The following is a 14,037-nucleotide window of genomic DNA, read 5'->3' on the forward strand; positions in this document are numbered from 1 at the left end:
CCCAGAGACCTGAGAAGCAAGAAGCTGGCCTGACTGCTGGAGACCCTTCCCTGAGCAATCTGGAAACCAGGGATCTGTGGCATCCCGGAACCAGGAAACTAACACCCAGATGCACTCCCAATAACTCTAACCTCCGGCAACTCCATCCCCCAGTTTGCAAAGAAAACCTCTATGCAGAAAAGAAGCCACGGAGTCCAGGATACGCTGTGACCATCACCATCATCAAGGAGTTATCAGAGGATGGGGCATGTTGAAAAGAGGAAAAGAAAACAGGAGAAACGCGCACAGTAATACATGAACTAGCACCTGGGACTCCTGACTCCAAAGGCCAGAAGAGAACTCAGGTGGCCCTTTTGAGTTATTTAGTTACTCACCACCCGCAGTTCTGAACAGAATCTTATCCTGGGCACTGCTCACACCAAGACAGAAATTTTCCCAGATGACAGGGGCACACAGACACGCATTCTAGGGTAGCAAACAGCATATTACACACACACACACACACACACTCCACTTTCAAACTGATGACCTTTCTGTGTGCTGACAACCAAAGTTAAAATCATGGAGGAAAAAAAAAAAGACTTAAAAGTAAATCAGACAGCAGTGCTCATCCGTGCTGGAACCCAGGCACAGGGCTCCAAGATTCAGTAGGGGCTGAAGAGTTCAGGCCTTGGAAACTCGTGGGCTGGAAACAGGGAACCTCCCCAGCACTGCACATGCCTGCTTCGCCAGAGGGAGAACCCCTTTACTTTGCTTCCAGCCCCACAGCCACCACCCTCAGCAAATGCCAGCTAATAGGAGTTCCCAAATTTAATCAAGCCGTGTGTACAGCTGGTTTGAAGGAGAAGTGAGTGGAACCCTTCAGATGTTTCCAACAAACGTGGATGCCCAGTGATTATGTGCACACCAGACATTTTCTACAGCTCTTGAAACCTTCCTCCTTTGACCAAATGGCCTTCGGAAGAAATAATTTCTGCCATCTTCTTTCTGAGTAACTTTGCATCAAACCCCACCCCCCAAACTGCTTCAAACTCCCCCTCAAGTTCTGTTGGAGACAATGTTACAACTCGCCAGCGATGACTCCTCCTCCGACCCCTCTCCTCACCGTCCTATGGAGATTCAAGAGTATTTTCCTACACCACTTGTGTGTGCTGATCCAGGCATATTTTTTTGTTATCTTTTTACACGTTTCAGGCCTGCAACAGCTCCCTGCATCAAACGATTTGATTTGGAAACGGGTAGCTCAAAGGGGATTTTTTTTTTAATGCATCTTGCCTCCTGACATGTATATCACTGAAATAAAACAAAAACAAAAACAAAAACAAATTCCAAGGAGCAATCGCGGAGTTGCGAAGGAGGCCCAGAGCAGAAGAGGTCTATATTTATAGGCAGCCCCGTTCTGGGAGCAAAAACCACCTTTTGACCACCTGCAGAATGCGCAAGGTCACGTGGGTTCTCTGCAGCGCCTTAATGTCTTACCCAGCACACAAGCCCCCGTGGCATATAAACAAATCCACAAGCGGAAAAAAGAGAGAACTCACTCCTCGGAGAGGAAGCAAATGATAATAACAGCCGCAGGAATAATAATACATAAAGAATAACAATTACTACTACTACTACCAACATCCAGCCAAGCGTAGATGACAGCGGTACAGTCAAGGGACATCCAGTGCAGGCTTTGCAAAGAAGATAAATCACAGAAAACCAAATCGTGCCCGCCCTGCCACCCTCCCACACCCTCCCCCCCACCAAACAAACAGAATCAAAGGAAAGGGGGTGGTGGGGAGCAAGGAAAGGGAAGGAAAGATTGCCTTTTCCCCCCATAGGCGACACCTACCTCCAGGGTCCGGATCTCTTTTTGTGTGAGGTCGTTGGAGGTGGCACATTTGGTCCTAAGCCCTTCCAGGTTGGAGATGCTCAGGTCTATCATGTTTTGGACCAACTCGCACTGCTGTAAGGCTTTTTGCAAACTCAGAGGCTGCTGCTCCTCGCTTTTCGTCATGTTTTCCTCATCCATCGCTTGCTCGGCAAGCCCCCTTCCCCTCCTCCTCCTCCCAGAGAGAAAAAAGAGGGGGGGGGGGGAGTAGAGGTAGTCTACCCCCTACGCTCTCCAACCACTGCGACTTCTCAACAATGTCTCATGAAGAAGAAACCCAACATCTCACACAGGGCTGAGGGGGTGGGGTGGGAGGAGGGGACAAGAGCCAAAATTTATTATTTTATTTTGGGGTATCAAGCAGACTCCATTAGAATGTCTCCTCTCTCTGAGTCTCTGGTCCCTGAAAAGGAGAGATGCTGTTTCTCAGAAGCAAACCAGGTGATGTGATGCTGTCTGTACACTTAGGGAGGAGGGGGAGGAGGGGGAGGAGGAGGAGGAGGAGGAGGAGGAGGAGGAGGAGGAGGAGGAGGAGGAGGAAAAAGAGGAGAAGGGGGGGAGGAGAGGAGGAGGAGGAGAGGAGGAGGCGAAGGAAAACAGCGCTCACTCTTTACACACCGGCTCCGTGAAGGGCAAATTTATATATTTTTGGCTGGCTGGCTTTTATGTCAAAAAAAATCTGCTTTGCCCCCCTCCCAGTTGCAGTGACACGGCATTGTCCACCGTTTGGGGTGCTTTAGCGCGTCCTCAAGATGCTGTCTGCATTGCTCCCGCGGCTGCGGCGGCGACTGCGGCTGGCTGCTGTCTCCTCCTCGCGCTGCTGCTGCTGCTGCTGCTGCTGCTGCCGCCGCCGGGCTCCGGGGGTGACGGCTGCTGCATTCGCTCCTGCCTCGCTCCACACCGACATCTTGCCTGTCAATCAAAGGGCGGGGGGGGGGGGGGGAGCGAGCGCCGGCAAGGGATGGAGAGCGAGAGAGGGACCTGCGGGGAGCGGGTTGGTGGAGCGGCGCCGTGCGCGCAGCCGCCCCGGCCCGGCGCGCCAGGGACCCGCGGGAGGAGGCGGCCGCGGCGCGCGCAGGCTCGCGCACCTGCCCGCGGAGGGGCCGGCTCCCGGCGCGGGCCGGGGCGCGGTGGGGCTGGGGGCGGGCTTCGCGGGGCTGCGGAGCTCGCGTGGAAATTACTACCGGGCGTGCGTGCGTGCGGGCCGGCGGGCGGGGGCGCGGGGGAGGAGCGCGCGGCGGGGGAGCCGGCGGGGAGTGCCCCCGGCCTCGGGGGCTGGGCGCGGGGGCGGGAGGGGGAGGGGGAGGGGCGGGGGTGGAGGCCACTACTACGGCACGCTCTCGCGAGACGAGGCCGGAGTACCGCTCAGCAGGTGCGCTGGGGCTGGGAGCAGGTGTGCACCCAACTTTGAAACCTTTAGTGCGTGCCGGAGAAACGTCAGCGTGAACCTGTTCACGTCCTCTCTGGCTTTCTGGTTCGGTGTGTGTGTGTGTGTGTGTGTGTGTGTGTGTGTGTGTGTGTGTGTGTTGAAACAAACATGATCGTCTTCTTTGAGCCTTGTGTGCGTCTGTCTGTCTGCCTGTCTTTTTGTTCGTTTGTTCTTTCTCGTTAATGGGAAAAAATAAAACAAACCTGATCATCTTCCATGAGCTGTAGGAAGCTGCATCCCCGCTTTGGTACCCTGGCCTGCAGTTACCCTGACGAGTGGCTTTCCATTTGGAGGGGGAAAGGGGCTTGGCGTTAACCTGATTGTTACCATGTCTGAAATGTCCTCCACGATCTGATACCAGCCTACCTAAACGACCTTATACCAGCAAACTATGGCCCCAGAGCTAAGAATGGTTTTTATATTTTTATATGGTTGGGGGAAAAAAATCAAAAGAAGATTTTGTGACATGTGAAAATTAGAAGAAATTCTACATTTCAGTGCCCATAAAGTTTTATTGGACAACTGCCACCCATTCCTTTTATGTCAGTGTTTACTGTTGTAACAGCAAAAGTGAGTAGTTGCAAGAGGAACTGTGTGACTTGAAAGCCTAAAATATGTGCTATCTGGCCCTTTCCAGAAAAGCTTGTCCAGCCCTGACTGATCACCAAACATATTCTTGCCTCAGAGTTCTTTATTCTCTCTGTCCGCTCTGCCCAGACCGCATTTCCTAGTTCTCTCCTGGTTGGTTCCTTGTCACTTGGTGTCAACTCAAATGTCATCCCAGAGAGGCTTCAACTTCTTGAACATCTTAACTACTAGTATTCCCAACACACATTGCTCGAAGGATGTATTTAGGATAATTAGCAAAAGGCTCCTCTTTCTCCAGGTAAACAGAGCTCCATGCCAGGCAACTGAGTTTATGGAGCGGAGTGACTCAGAACACATTGTACAATACGTGTCCCTTAAAGGAAGCCACTTGAGAGGTACAGAGAATGACAGCCAGTGATGGCAGACTTTTTTTTTTCCCCTCAGACTCTGGGCCATAAGGTTTTCCAGCTCCTACAGATTTGAATCAGCATTTTCAAAATCCCTCTGCTGGTGAGGAGCTCAAATGCGTTCTCTATATTCTCAGTCTCTTGGACTATGAAGTTCATGGATTCCAATTCTCTAGTAAAATTCTCTTTTCGTCTATTTTCTCCCTCTCTTGCTTTGTTTCTCTTAAATATATTAATCATGGTTATTTTAAAGCCCTGGTTTACTTCCAGTACTTTAGTCACCTGCACAGTCTGTTTCTATTGCCTGTTTTTCTATTTGTTTTCAGCCATTTGGTCCTGCCTCTTGTCAGGCCTTGTAATTTTTGTTGAATACCATACAACATCTGTGTATGAAAAAATATATATAAAGTCTCCAGGTAATATCTAACTCTGGAGAGGGCTCCCCACCCTCTGGAAGCAGATGGCAAGGGGACTGATCATCTTAGCTAAGCTGGGTGGAGGCTGGGTTGTGGTTTTGATAAGATATCATCTAACTTTGGCTCCTGCGTCTAAGGCTTTGCCTTTTAGAGATTCCAACTAAGGTCTTTAGGTGTTCACCGAGGCCCCTCCCCCCCCCCCCAGCCCTGTGTTCTAACCTTATAGCCATAACATGGCAAGACTGCTGGACACTCTCCTCTGTTTTTCAGGGGCTTTCTGTTTGGCTTCTAGCCTCTTGGCCTGCACAGTTTCAGAATTTGCCAAATGTCTTAAGGGGAAAACCACCATCTATCAAGCTCACTTTACTACCGTTCCCTTTGCTCTAGGATAGTCCCTAATTTTGTCTCTCCAGTCCTAGGACACTGCCAAAATTCTGCTGGTTTCTCTGTCCCCCAGCAGCAGCAGCCTTACCTGGGAAAAGTCTAAATTCCAAGTCCCCCAATTTGCAAGTTCCCCAAGGGGAAAAGTGGCTGCATCAGCCACCTCATACATCAGCTCACCTCAACATTGTTTCAGAATCTTGGCCCCCCTATTCCCGGTGGCTGCAGCAGCAATGTGAATGCCTTTAAATAGGTGATGATGATAATGATGATGATGATGATGATGATTTGATTTGGCTTTTCTAGTTGTCCTCAGAGCAAGTAGAAATTGCAAAAAATGAATGTAGCCCATAGTTCAGAAGTCATCCACTGGCAGGGCTGTAAGCAGCACACAAATGCGTTGTTTGACATCCCCCCACACGCAACCACCACCCCTCCTTTGCAATTAATTGTTATAGTGGACATTTGTTATACTTTGCATCCATCCAGCCCTTCTCAAGAGAAACCAAAGCACTTTTCCAGAACCTTCCTTGCAACTGAGTTTCATGTGACCTAAGCACTTCTATTAAACATGACACATGAGATTTATACTTGGAAATGAGCAACAAAGAGGACTCTATCTGATACAAGCATGACAGCCAGTGCACCTTGCTTCCAGGTGTCCTGCCCCTGTGTAAGCTTGGGGTCTGTGCTGAAAGGCACGGCACGGTATTCACAGGGGTGGTTTGGGCATCATTCCTAGCTGTGCAGCCCGAGCCTACAACTCTTGTCCTTCTGGAGATTCTACAGGCTTTCTACCTGTCTTAGTCTGTCTTGGCTGACATAACAAAATTCCACTGATGGGTGGCTTCAACAAAATAAATTGGGGCTTCTGGGTGACTCAGTCGATTGAGCATTCGACTCTTGATTTCGGCTCAGGTCATGATCTCTCAGTTCGTGGGTTCGAGCCCTGTGTCGGGCTCTGTGCTGACAGCATGGAGCCTGCTTTGGATCCTCTCTCTCCTTTTTCTGCCCCTCCCCCTGCTGTCATGCATTCTCTCTCTCTCAAAATAAGTAATTTAAAAAACCTTTTAAAAAACACAGATATGTGTTTTTCTCACACTTCTGGAGGCTGGAGATCACAGTGCCAGCATGTTCAGGTTCTGGTGAGAGACCTCTTCCTGGATTCAGAGGGCGTCTTCTTGCTGTGTCCTCACATACAGGCATGGTTCACATGGCTTTCTCTTCTTATTAGGCTATCCCCCTTTTGAATTAGGACCTCACCCTTTGGCTTCCCCTAGCCCTGATTACCTCCTAAACATCGCAAAGGTACATTAAGGAGAAGAGCTGAAACATGAATTTGGGCGGGGGGGGGGGGGGGGGGGGGAGGTGCAATTCAGTCCATAGCACCACCCTGTTAAAGCACTTTTGCTTGAACTACCTGGAGTAGATTGTATCATTGTCACAAAGAACCTTGACTGATAATCTTACCAAAAATTCCAAAATCAGGAGACACTACCAAAAATGGAGATTTCTGGCATTTCTAGGAAATCAGGAAGATCTGGCCTCATTGGTAAACAACTGGCTGGATGTGAGAGACAGCAACCCCTTTCAGATGGGACACAGCTCCCTCCAGTTCACCATGACCTCCACTAAGCCCCTTCATTCATTATTTATATTTCTTGCCTAGCCCCTGAAGGCATTTGCATTTGCTGCCCCTGGGATAGCTTAAGGTAGTTTGCACCTTGGATCCATAGGAATCCCACCAATTCCAACTAGTTTCAACTGTAAGAAGAGTCTCATATTAGAAGTCCAGTCCAATCAAAACTCTATTCTCATATCCAGTTTAATACCTCCTCCCCACCTGCCCTGGTCTGACCCAAAGATGGCTCGGGAATCTGCAACAGGGACTAGGGCAGGTGTGTCCTCTCCTGCCCCTTCCTGGCTCTGCCGGAGTATGGGAGCAGGGGAGCGTGTGGAAAAGGGAAAGCGTTCTCTGCTGAGAACAGGTGACTTCAGGGATAGTTCTCTCTGGTGTTAGATGACCCCACCACCACCACCACCACCACCACGTCCTGGCAAGCGCTCACATGGTTCTTTTACTCGGGCACACTGGGGGATCACTGGAGACCTCTGTGGGGACCTTGTGGGGACTCAGTGTGCATACTGGGTGACCTCTTGCACACCCTCTTTTTCATTCATACCCCAGCAAGTACCCCACATTCTCTTTTGAGGTCCTGGAGGCCACCCTCTTGGGTGAGTCTTTTCAGGATGACTCAGACCTCCAGACAAACACCCTGGCCCATGGGAAATAGGATACACCTTTGCCCTTTGCCCTTTGCCCTCGCTCCTCGCCCTGCTGTCATGGACAGCCCCAGGCAGCCTTCAGCTGGCAGTGAGATGCCAGCCACCCCCTGCTTGCTGCCCCCAGTCTCACAAGTGATTCTTTGAGCTCTTCTCTCTTGGCTTAGAGATCAGAGGGGAGAAGAAAACCCCCTACAAAGACCTGTCAGAGAAACCTGGATAAAAACTGCCCTGGATAAAATCTGACCTTGTTTTATATAGGCTGGAGGTTGATGGTTATTGATGGTCAGGGGACCAGTCTGGCCACCTCTTGACAGGAGGAAGTATTGTTACCCACTGCCCTTAGCTTTGAAGCTTTAGCTGAAGTTCTGGGTCAACAGGAAAAGTCTCATTCCACATCTTGTTATATTAACGATAAGCTGTCCCCAATATTTTCTAAGTTGCCTTGTGAATAGGGACCCAAACTGGAAAGTAGGGGGGTGACCAATACCCCTGGCACTGAACAAAACTAACACTGACTTCTTGAAGGGCTCAACACACTGTGTTCCCAGGGCATTTCTTTTTTTTTTTTTTCTTTTTTCTTTTTCCTACTGATTCTGAGGTGGGGAAGAAATCTCAGAATGCGAGCCCCCAGGACACAACCAAATCTTCTAGTTGTGAGAGGAGTATTACTGTTCTGTTCTCATTGATCCCCAAAACATAAATGGCTTTAAAAAAAAAATACCTTTTATGAGTGCAGGCAGAACTCTCCTAGCGTTAACCTTGTGAAGTTTTTCCAACATCAGAAAACTGACTTTTCTAGAGTTCTTCTCCTTTTGGCCTTTTGCCTCTTTGTCTCTTAATTTTCCACTGCAAGCGAAGCAACCAGATCACTCTTGTGATGGCAAGATAACTTCGGCTCACGATAATGGACAATTTAGTCCAGTGATTTATGCCAGCTTTACACAGTAAGCACTCAACGCCGCACTGTGAGTTTTCAGTTACAGCAGCACCCTCAGGATGGGAGAGGATGTGTGCTGTGGCACGCACTGACTACTTCGGGCACGGTGAAGGAGCAGCGTCGAAAACTGCAGTGAAGTCGTGCCATCAACCAAACTGGCTTCCTTCTTATACCATCTGGTCTAGGAAGCTCTGCATTCGGCTGAATGGTAAGGAGAAGAAAGGCATCTGCCCTGCACAGGTCCCAGGGGTCATGGCTCGTGGGGCAGAGCACAGTCTGGGCACCTGATAAAGGACACACCCCACATGGCATTCATCTGTGGCAGCCTGGATGAAGGGCCTGATTCTTCTGTTTTGTTTTGACTGCAGTACAATGCACATAAGGTTGACCACTAAGTGACATCTATTACACTCACAGCGCCATGGGATCATCACCACTCTATAGAGACCCAGAATTTTTTCATCACCCCAGAGGGAAGTCCCGTACATACTTAGCAACTGCTCCACATTCCCTCCTTCTCCCAGCCTCTCACGACCACTAATCTACTTTTTGTCTCTACAGATTTACCTGTTCTGGATGTTCCATACAAGTGGAACCTTACAGTACCTGCCCTTCTGTGTCTGGCTTCTTTCGCTGTAGCATAATGTGTTTGAGGGTCGTCCATGTCATAGCAGGTGTCAGTTCTTCATTCCTTTTTATGGCTGAGTAATATTCCATTGTGTAGATAAACCGCATTGATTACCCATTCATCTGCTGGTACGTTTGAGTTTTTCCACCCAAATATGCTTGGCTATTGGGAATAGTGCTGCTGCGGACATTTGTGTACGATGGGTTGTTTCAACACCTGTTATCTATTCTTTGAGGCATACAAGTGTACCTTGGGGGCATTGCAGTTTTGGTTCCAGACCAGCAAGTATTGCAATAAAGCAAGTCAAATGAATTTTGTGGTTTCCCAGTGCATATAAAAGTTATGTTTACACAATACTGTGGTGTATTAAGTGTGCAATAGCATTGTGTCTTAAAAAAAGCAATGGACATACTTTAATTAAAAACTACTTTCTTGCTAAAACATGCCAGCCATCATCTGAGCTTTCAGTGTGGTGTAATCACTGATCACATTCCCCATGACAAATATAATAATAATGAAAGAGTCGAAAATATTGCAAGAATTACCCAGATGTGACACAGAGACACAAAGTGAGCAAATGTGTTGGAAAAATGGCACCCGCAGACTTGCTTGATGTAGGGTTGCCACAAACCATCAATTTGTTAAAAACACAGTATCTGCAAAGCTCGGTAAAGGGAAGTGCAATAAAACGAGGTATGCCTGTACATCCGGGAGTGGGATTCATGGGTCATATGATAATTCTGTTTAACTTTTCGAGAAACTGCCAAACTGCTTTCCATAGCTGTTTGCCCCATTTAATGTTCCCGCCAGCCATGTGGGAGGCCTCCAACTTCTCCACAACCCCCCTTCCTGACTCTTCTTGCATCGATATTATTTCATTACGAAAACAACCTAGTGACGGTATACGTCCGAAAGTCTGCATTGACACGCACATTTCTTGAGTGCCTATGATGTGCTAGGACGATGCTATAGTATGGGACTTAAACATTAATACAACACAGTGCATTCTTCAGTTTTCTTTTCACTGCAAGAGATGAAAACCCACAGCAACCCAGTTTAAGCAAAAAAAGTGATTGATATAACCAGGAAGCCCAAGGGAGGAAACTCACAGCAGCCCGGCACCATCCCTTTCTCTCTCTGTCCCTCTGTTCTGCTTTCTTCTGTGCTGGCTGCACTTTTAGGTGGCTTTCCCCTAGGATGTGGCAAAGGTGGCCACAGAGAGCTTAGCAACCCTATCGCAAATAGAGTTCCTTCCTGCTTAGTTCCAATGTAGTTCCCACCAGCTCCAGCATAAGCTGCAGAGTTGGTTTCGCACTAACCTGGTGTAGGCCGCCTGTTCCTGAGCCAGTTGTGTGAGCCAAGGGGATGGAATATGAGGACAGGTGAGGTGTAGGTTGTGGGGAAGTGGTATCAACTCTACCCAAACTGTGTTGTAGGAGATTAGGGGAGGGCTTTCCCCTCGGGAAGGGGAATTCCTTTGGGAACTCCCAAAAGGAAAGGGGGAATGCTATTGTCAGAAGAGGAGTTGGATGTTGGGCCGACCAAACCATCAGCAACATTCCACCATCCTTGAGGGAGTCCTGGTCTAATGGGGAGACCCATGCACATGCATCCGGTAACTATAACTATGCTCTGGGAGTAAAGAAGAGGAGTTCTTTACTCCCGTGCAAGGGAAGGGGCTCTGGGAAGGCTCTGCTGAGGAGGTAATTCTGAAGCTGAGACTAAAGGAATGGAATCCTCCAGGTGCACGTAAAGGAACTGGCTTGTACCAAAGCACAGCGTCCTGAAATCATTGTGATTGCAGACACCTGCAAGAAACCCATACTTGTCACAATGATTTCTGAAGTCACAGTCAAAATATGAAAACCATTAGGCCTTGCCTTGAGAAGACTTTTACTGGTGGACAAGTTGAGGCACTGCCAGACCTCCCTCTACTGATTTACTGGATGTGAGGCTTTCAGTGCCAAAACCGGGACAATCTAAGGCAAAGCGGGACAATTCGGTCCCCCTATACTTAAGTCCCCGACTCGTGAGTACCTTTTAGTGTGCACAGAGTTGGGACAAGTGGTATGGGGGCATCTGTTATGTAAGGATGATCCCTCTGTTGAAACAAAACTGTGCCCACAAAAAGGTTCACAGCAGCACTATTCACAACAGCCAAAAGGTGGAAACCACCCAACTACCCATCATCTAATGAGTGGATAAACAAAATGTGGCATATCCATACAATGGAATTGTATTCAGCCTTAAAAAGGAATGAAGCACTGAGGCGTGCTCCGGCTCCGGCTCCGACATGGATGAGCTTGAAAACATTATGCAAAGGGAAAGAAGCCAGACATAAAAGGCCATGGTCTGTAGGATTCCATCGATAAGAAATATCCAGAATAGGCAAATCCATAGAGATGGAAAGCAGATTGGTGGTTGCCAGGGGGCCGGAGGAGGGGATTAATACGTGTGGGGTTTCCAGCTGGGGTAATGGAAAAGTTCTAGAACTAGACAGAGGTGACGGGTGCAAAACACCATGAATGTACTTACTGCCAATGAATTGTACACGTGAAAATGGTTTAAAATAGGGGCGCCTGGGTGGCTCGGTCGGTTAGGTGTCCGACTTCAGCTCAGGTCATGATCTCACGGTTCGTGGGTTTGAGCCCCGAGTAGGGGTCTTTCTATCAGCACAGAGTCCGCTTCTGATCCTCGGTCCCTCTCTCTCTCTGCCCCTCCCCCGCTCATGGTCTCTCCCTCCCTCTCTCTCTCTCTCTCAAAAATAAAAATAAACATTAAAAAATAATAAAATAAGGGGCGCCTGGGTGGCTCAGTCGGTTAAGCGTCTGACTTCGGCTTAGGTCATGATCTCGCGGTCCGTGGGTTCAAGCCCCACGTCGGGCTCTGTGCTGACAGCTCAGAGCCTGGAGCCCGTTTCGGATTCTGTGTCTCCCTCTCTCTGACTCTCCCCCTTTCATGCTCTGTCTCTCTCTGTCTTTCAAAATAAAATAAACGTTAAAAAAATTTAAAAAAAATAATAAAATAAAATAAAATGGTTAAGACGGTAAATCTCATGGCAAGTGTATTTTACCACAATAATATAAAGAAGAAGAATCCCGGCTCCCTAAAAGGCATATAAACCAGGTGAATTGGAAGGCAGCCAAATTTGGCTTGTACATGAGTTTCATTGGGCTGCATTGAGTTTAAAAAAAATTTTTTTTAATCTGTGGCTAACATATCTAAAATGGGATATTTCACATATAAAAATTCTGATGAGCAATTTATTTGGAAATCAAAAACCCTGGCCCCACTTGAGCTGTGTCTGCCCCCACCCCCACGTCAGGAGGAGAGCAGGGCTGCTACTCAACTTTGGGGCTCACACTGTCTGATCCCCTCCAGTCCCTTTTCCCCCAATCTTCCCTTGGGATCTTCATCTGCTCTGTTTGGTCCCCATTGGCACTAAAGTGCAGGATTTCCAATACTCGCATAAAACAATTAGAAACGAGGCAGAAAATAAAATGCGGAAATTAGGCAAATGGTATGGTGATTTCTGTTTTCATTCCCTTGTAAATGAGATGTCAATGGATACTGTTTTCCCCAAAAGTGTTACTCCACTTTCAAAACAGTAAGGAAATGTCCCCTTAAAGCAATGATTCATAACCTCAACTGCACATGAGAATCCACTGGGAAACTTTTAGAACTATTGCTGCCTAGGTCCTACCCCCCACCTTGGAGATTCTGATTTGTTTGGTCTGGAGTGTGGCCCCCTGGGTAATTCTGAGCCCCGAGTAGGGGTCTTTCTATCAGCACAGAGTCTATCAGCACAAAGTTGAGAACTCCTGCTTTACATTTTCCCTTTAGAGACATGCCTTCTTCTGGCCTCAGATGTCACAGATCAAACTGCACACACGTTGAGAATCTTTAAAGTTTTTAAAGTCAATATCTTTTGTTGTTCTTGGTAACTACCCCTACAAACATATGCTATCTTCAGCTGCTCAACAGGTATCTTGACAGATACAAGAAACACAGGAATAAAAAATCTGTTTTTTGTAGGGGAGTCCACTGCTTCATTACCAAAAACAGCATCGAAAGCACCTCATAGAAAACTGAAAAGTTAACCCCGTGTTTGTTCAATTGGCGTGAAGGGCCCTAGCCTGTAGCACGCCATACACTAAGGAGGCCATCTGATAAAGAACACCCGCTGTTTACCCAGGCTGGAGTCTTAATGGATTGTCATGTGAATGCGTGTGCGTTGTTCAAAGTGATCACCCCTTTCCAGAGTGCAACCGTGACGTGATTGCTGACATCCTGGCCATGTATTTTCCATGTGCTCCTATGTGCTGGTTCTTCCACCAAGCCCTTCAACACTACAAAAAAGCATCTGCTGGCAGAAAAAACAAAACCTGTTCCACAGTCCGGGGCATATTCAAGGCACGCTATCCTACCCTGGCGCATACCTTCCCCACAGACAGCCCAGGTCAGAAACGAAGCCCACACCTGCCTTCCGGCTCACGATCGGAACGTCTGTCTGGTCAGTTTCATCAGGCACATTCTGTGCCTCCTCTCCATACCCCACCACAGCTGTCTGCACCTCAGGGCACGGTGTTGGCTCGGCTTCCAGCACCCATCTGTGACTTGGCGAGGAGGGGGAGGAAGAAAAGAAAAAGAAAAAAGAAATTCATGTGGTGAGTGAGCAAAATTGCCCACGTTGTCCCGGATGAGCCTCAAATCATCCACAATTTGATTGCCTTCTGAAAGGCCAGACCCTGAGGTTATTGAACCTCTTTTTGCATTTGAGTCTGAAAGATGGAACGGATGGTCCTTTACAAGTCTCTTCTGTAATTTTTAAGACTTTCCTTTCCTTTGAAGAAATGGGGAAAAAATTAGAAATGCTGAGTGGGACAGATCACAGGTTTTCCCCTGTCTTGTGCTTCTGTGCACAGAATCAGATAAATCAGTACCAGTTTAGTTTACCTGGTAAATTGAGAACACTTTTTATTTTCGTCATAGGAAGTACAGAGGTTGGCTTTTAGTTTTTGAAGACAGTCCTAGTCCACCATTTCAACTGAGCTGGAATGTCAGTAGTCCTCAGCCCATCTCAGATCTA

The 14,037-nt window shown here is 48.0% G+C and overlaps 1 protein-coding gene across 4 annotated transcripts in view; it reads right to left on the bottom strand.

The window, feature by feature from the left end:
* Positions 1-2,819, bottom strand: part of KSR2 (kinase suppressor of ras 2) — a 434,084-nt gene extending 431,265 nt beyond the window's left edge. The window contains exon 1 of one of the 4 annotated variants that reach the window (XM_045042232.1): positions 1,838-2,819. In XM_045042232.1, the coding sequence (XP_044898167.1) occupies positions 1,838-2,017 (180 nt within the window). In that variant the 5' untranslated portion in view covers positions 2,018-2,819. The remainder of the gene's footprint in view (positions 1-1,837) is intronic. The other 3 variants (XM_045042231.1, XM_045042233.1, XM_045042234.1) reach the window with 3 other exon arrangements.
* Between the last annotated feature and the right edge of the window lie 11,218 nt (positions 2,820-14,037).

This window comes from Felis catus, chromosome D3 (genome assembly GCF_018350175.1).
Source record: "Felis catus isolate Fca126 chromosome D3, F.catus_Fca126_mat1.0, whole genome shotgun sequence".
Classification (NCBI taxonomy): Eukaryota; Metazoa; Chordata; class Mammalia; order Carnivora; family Felidae; genus Felis; species Felis catus.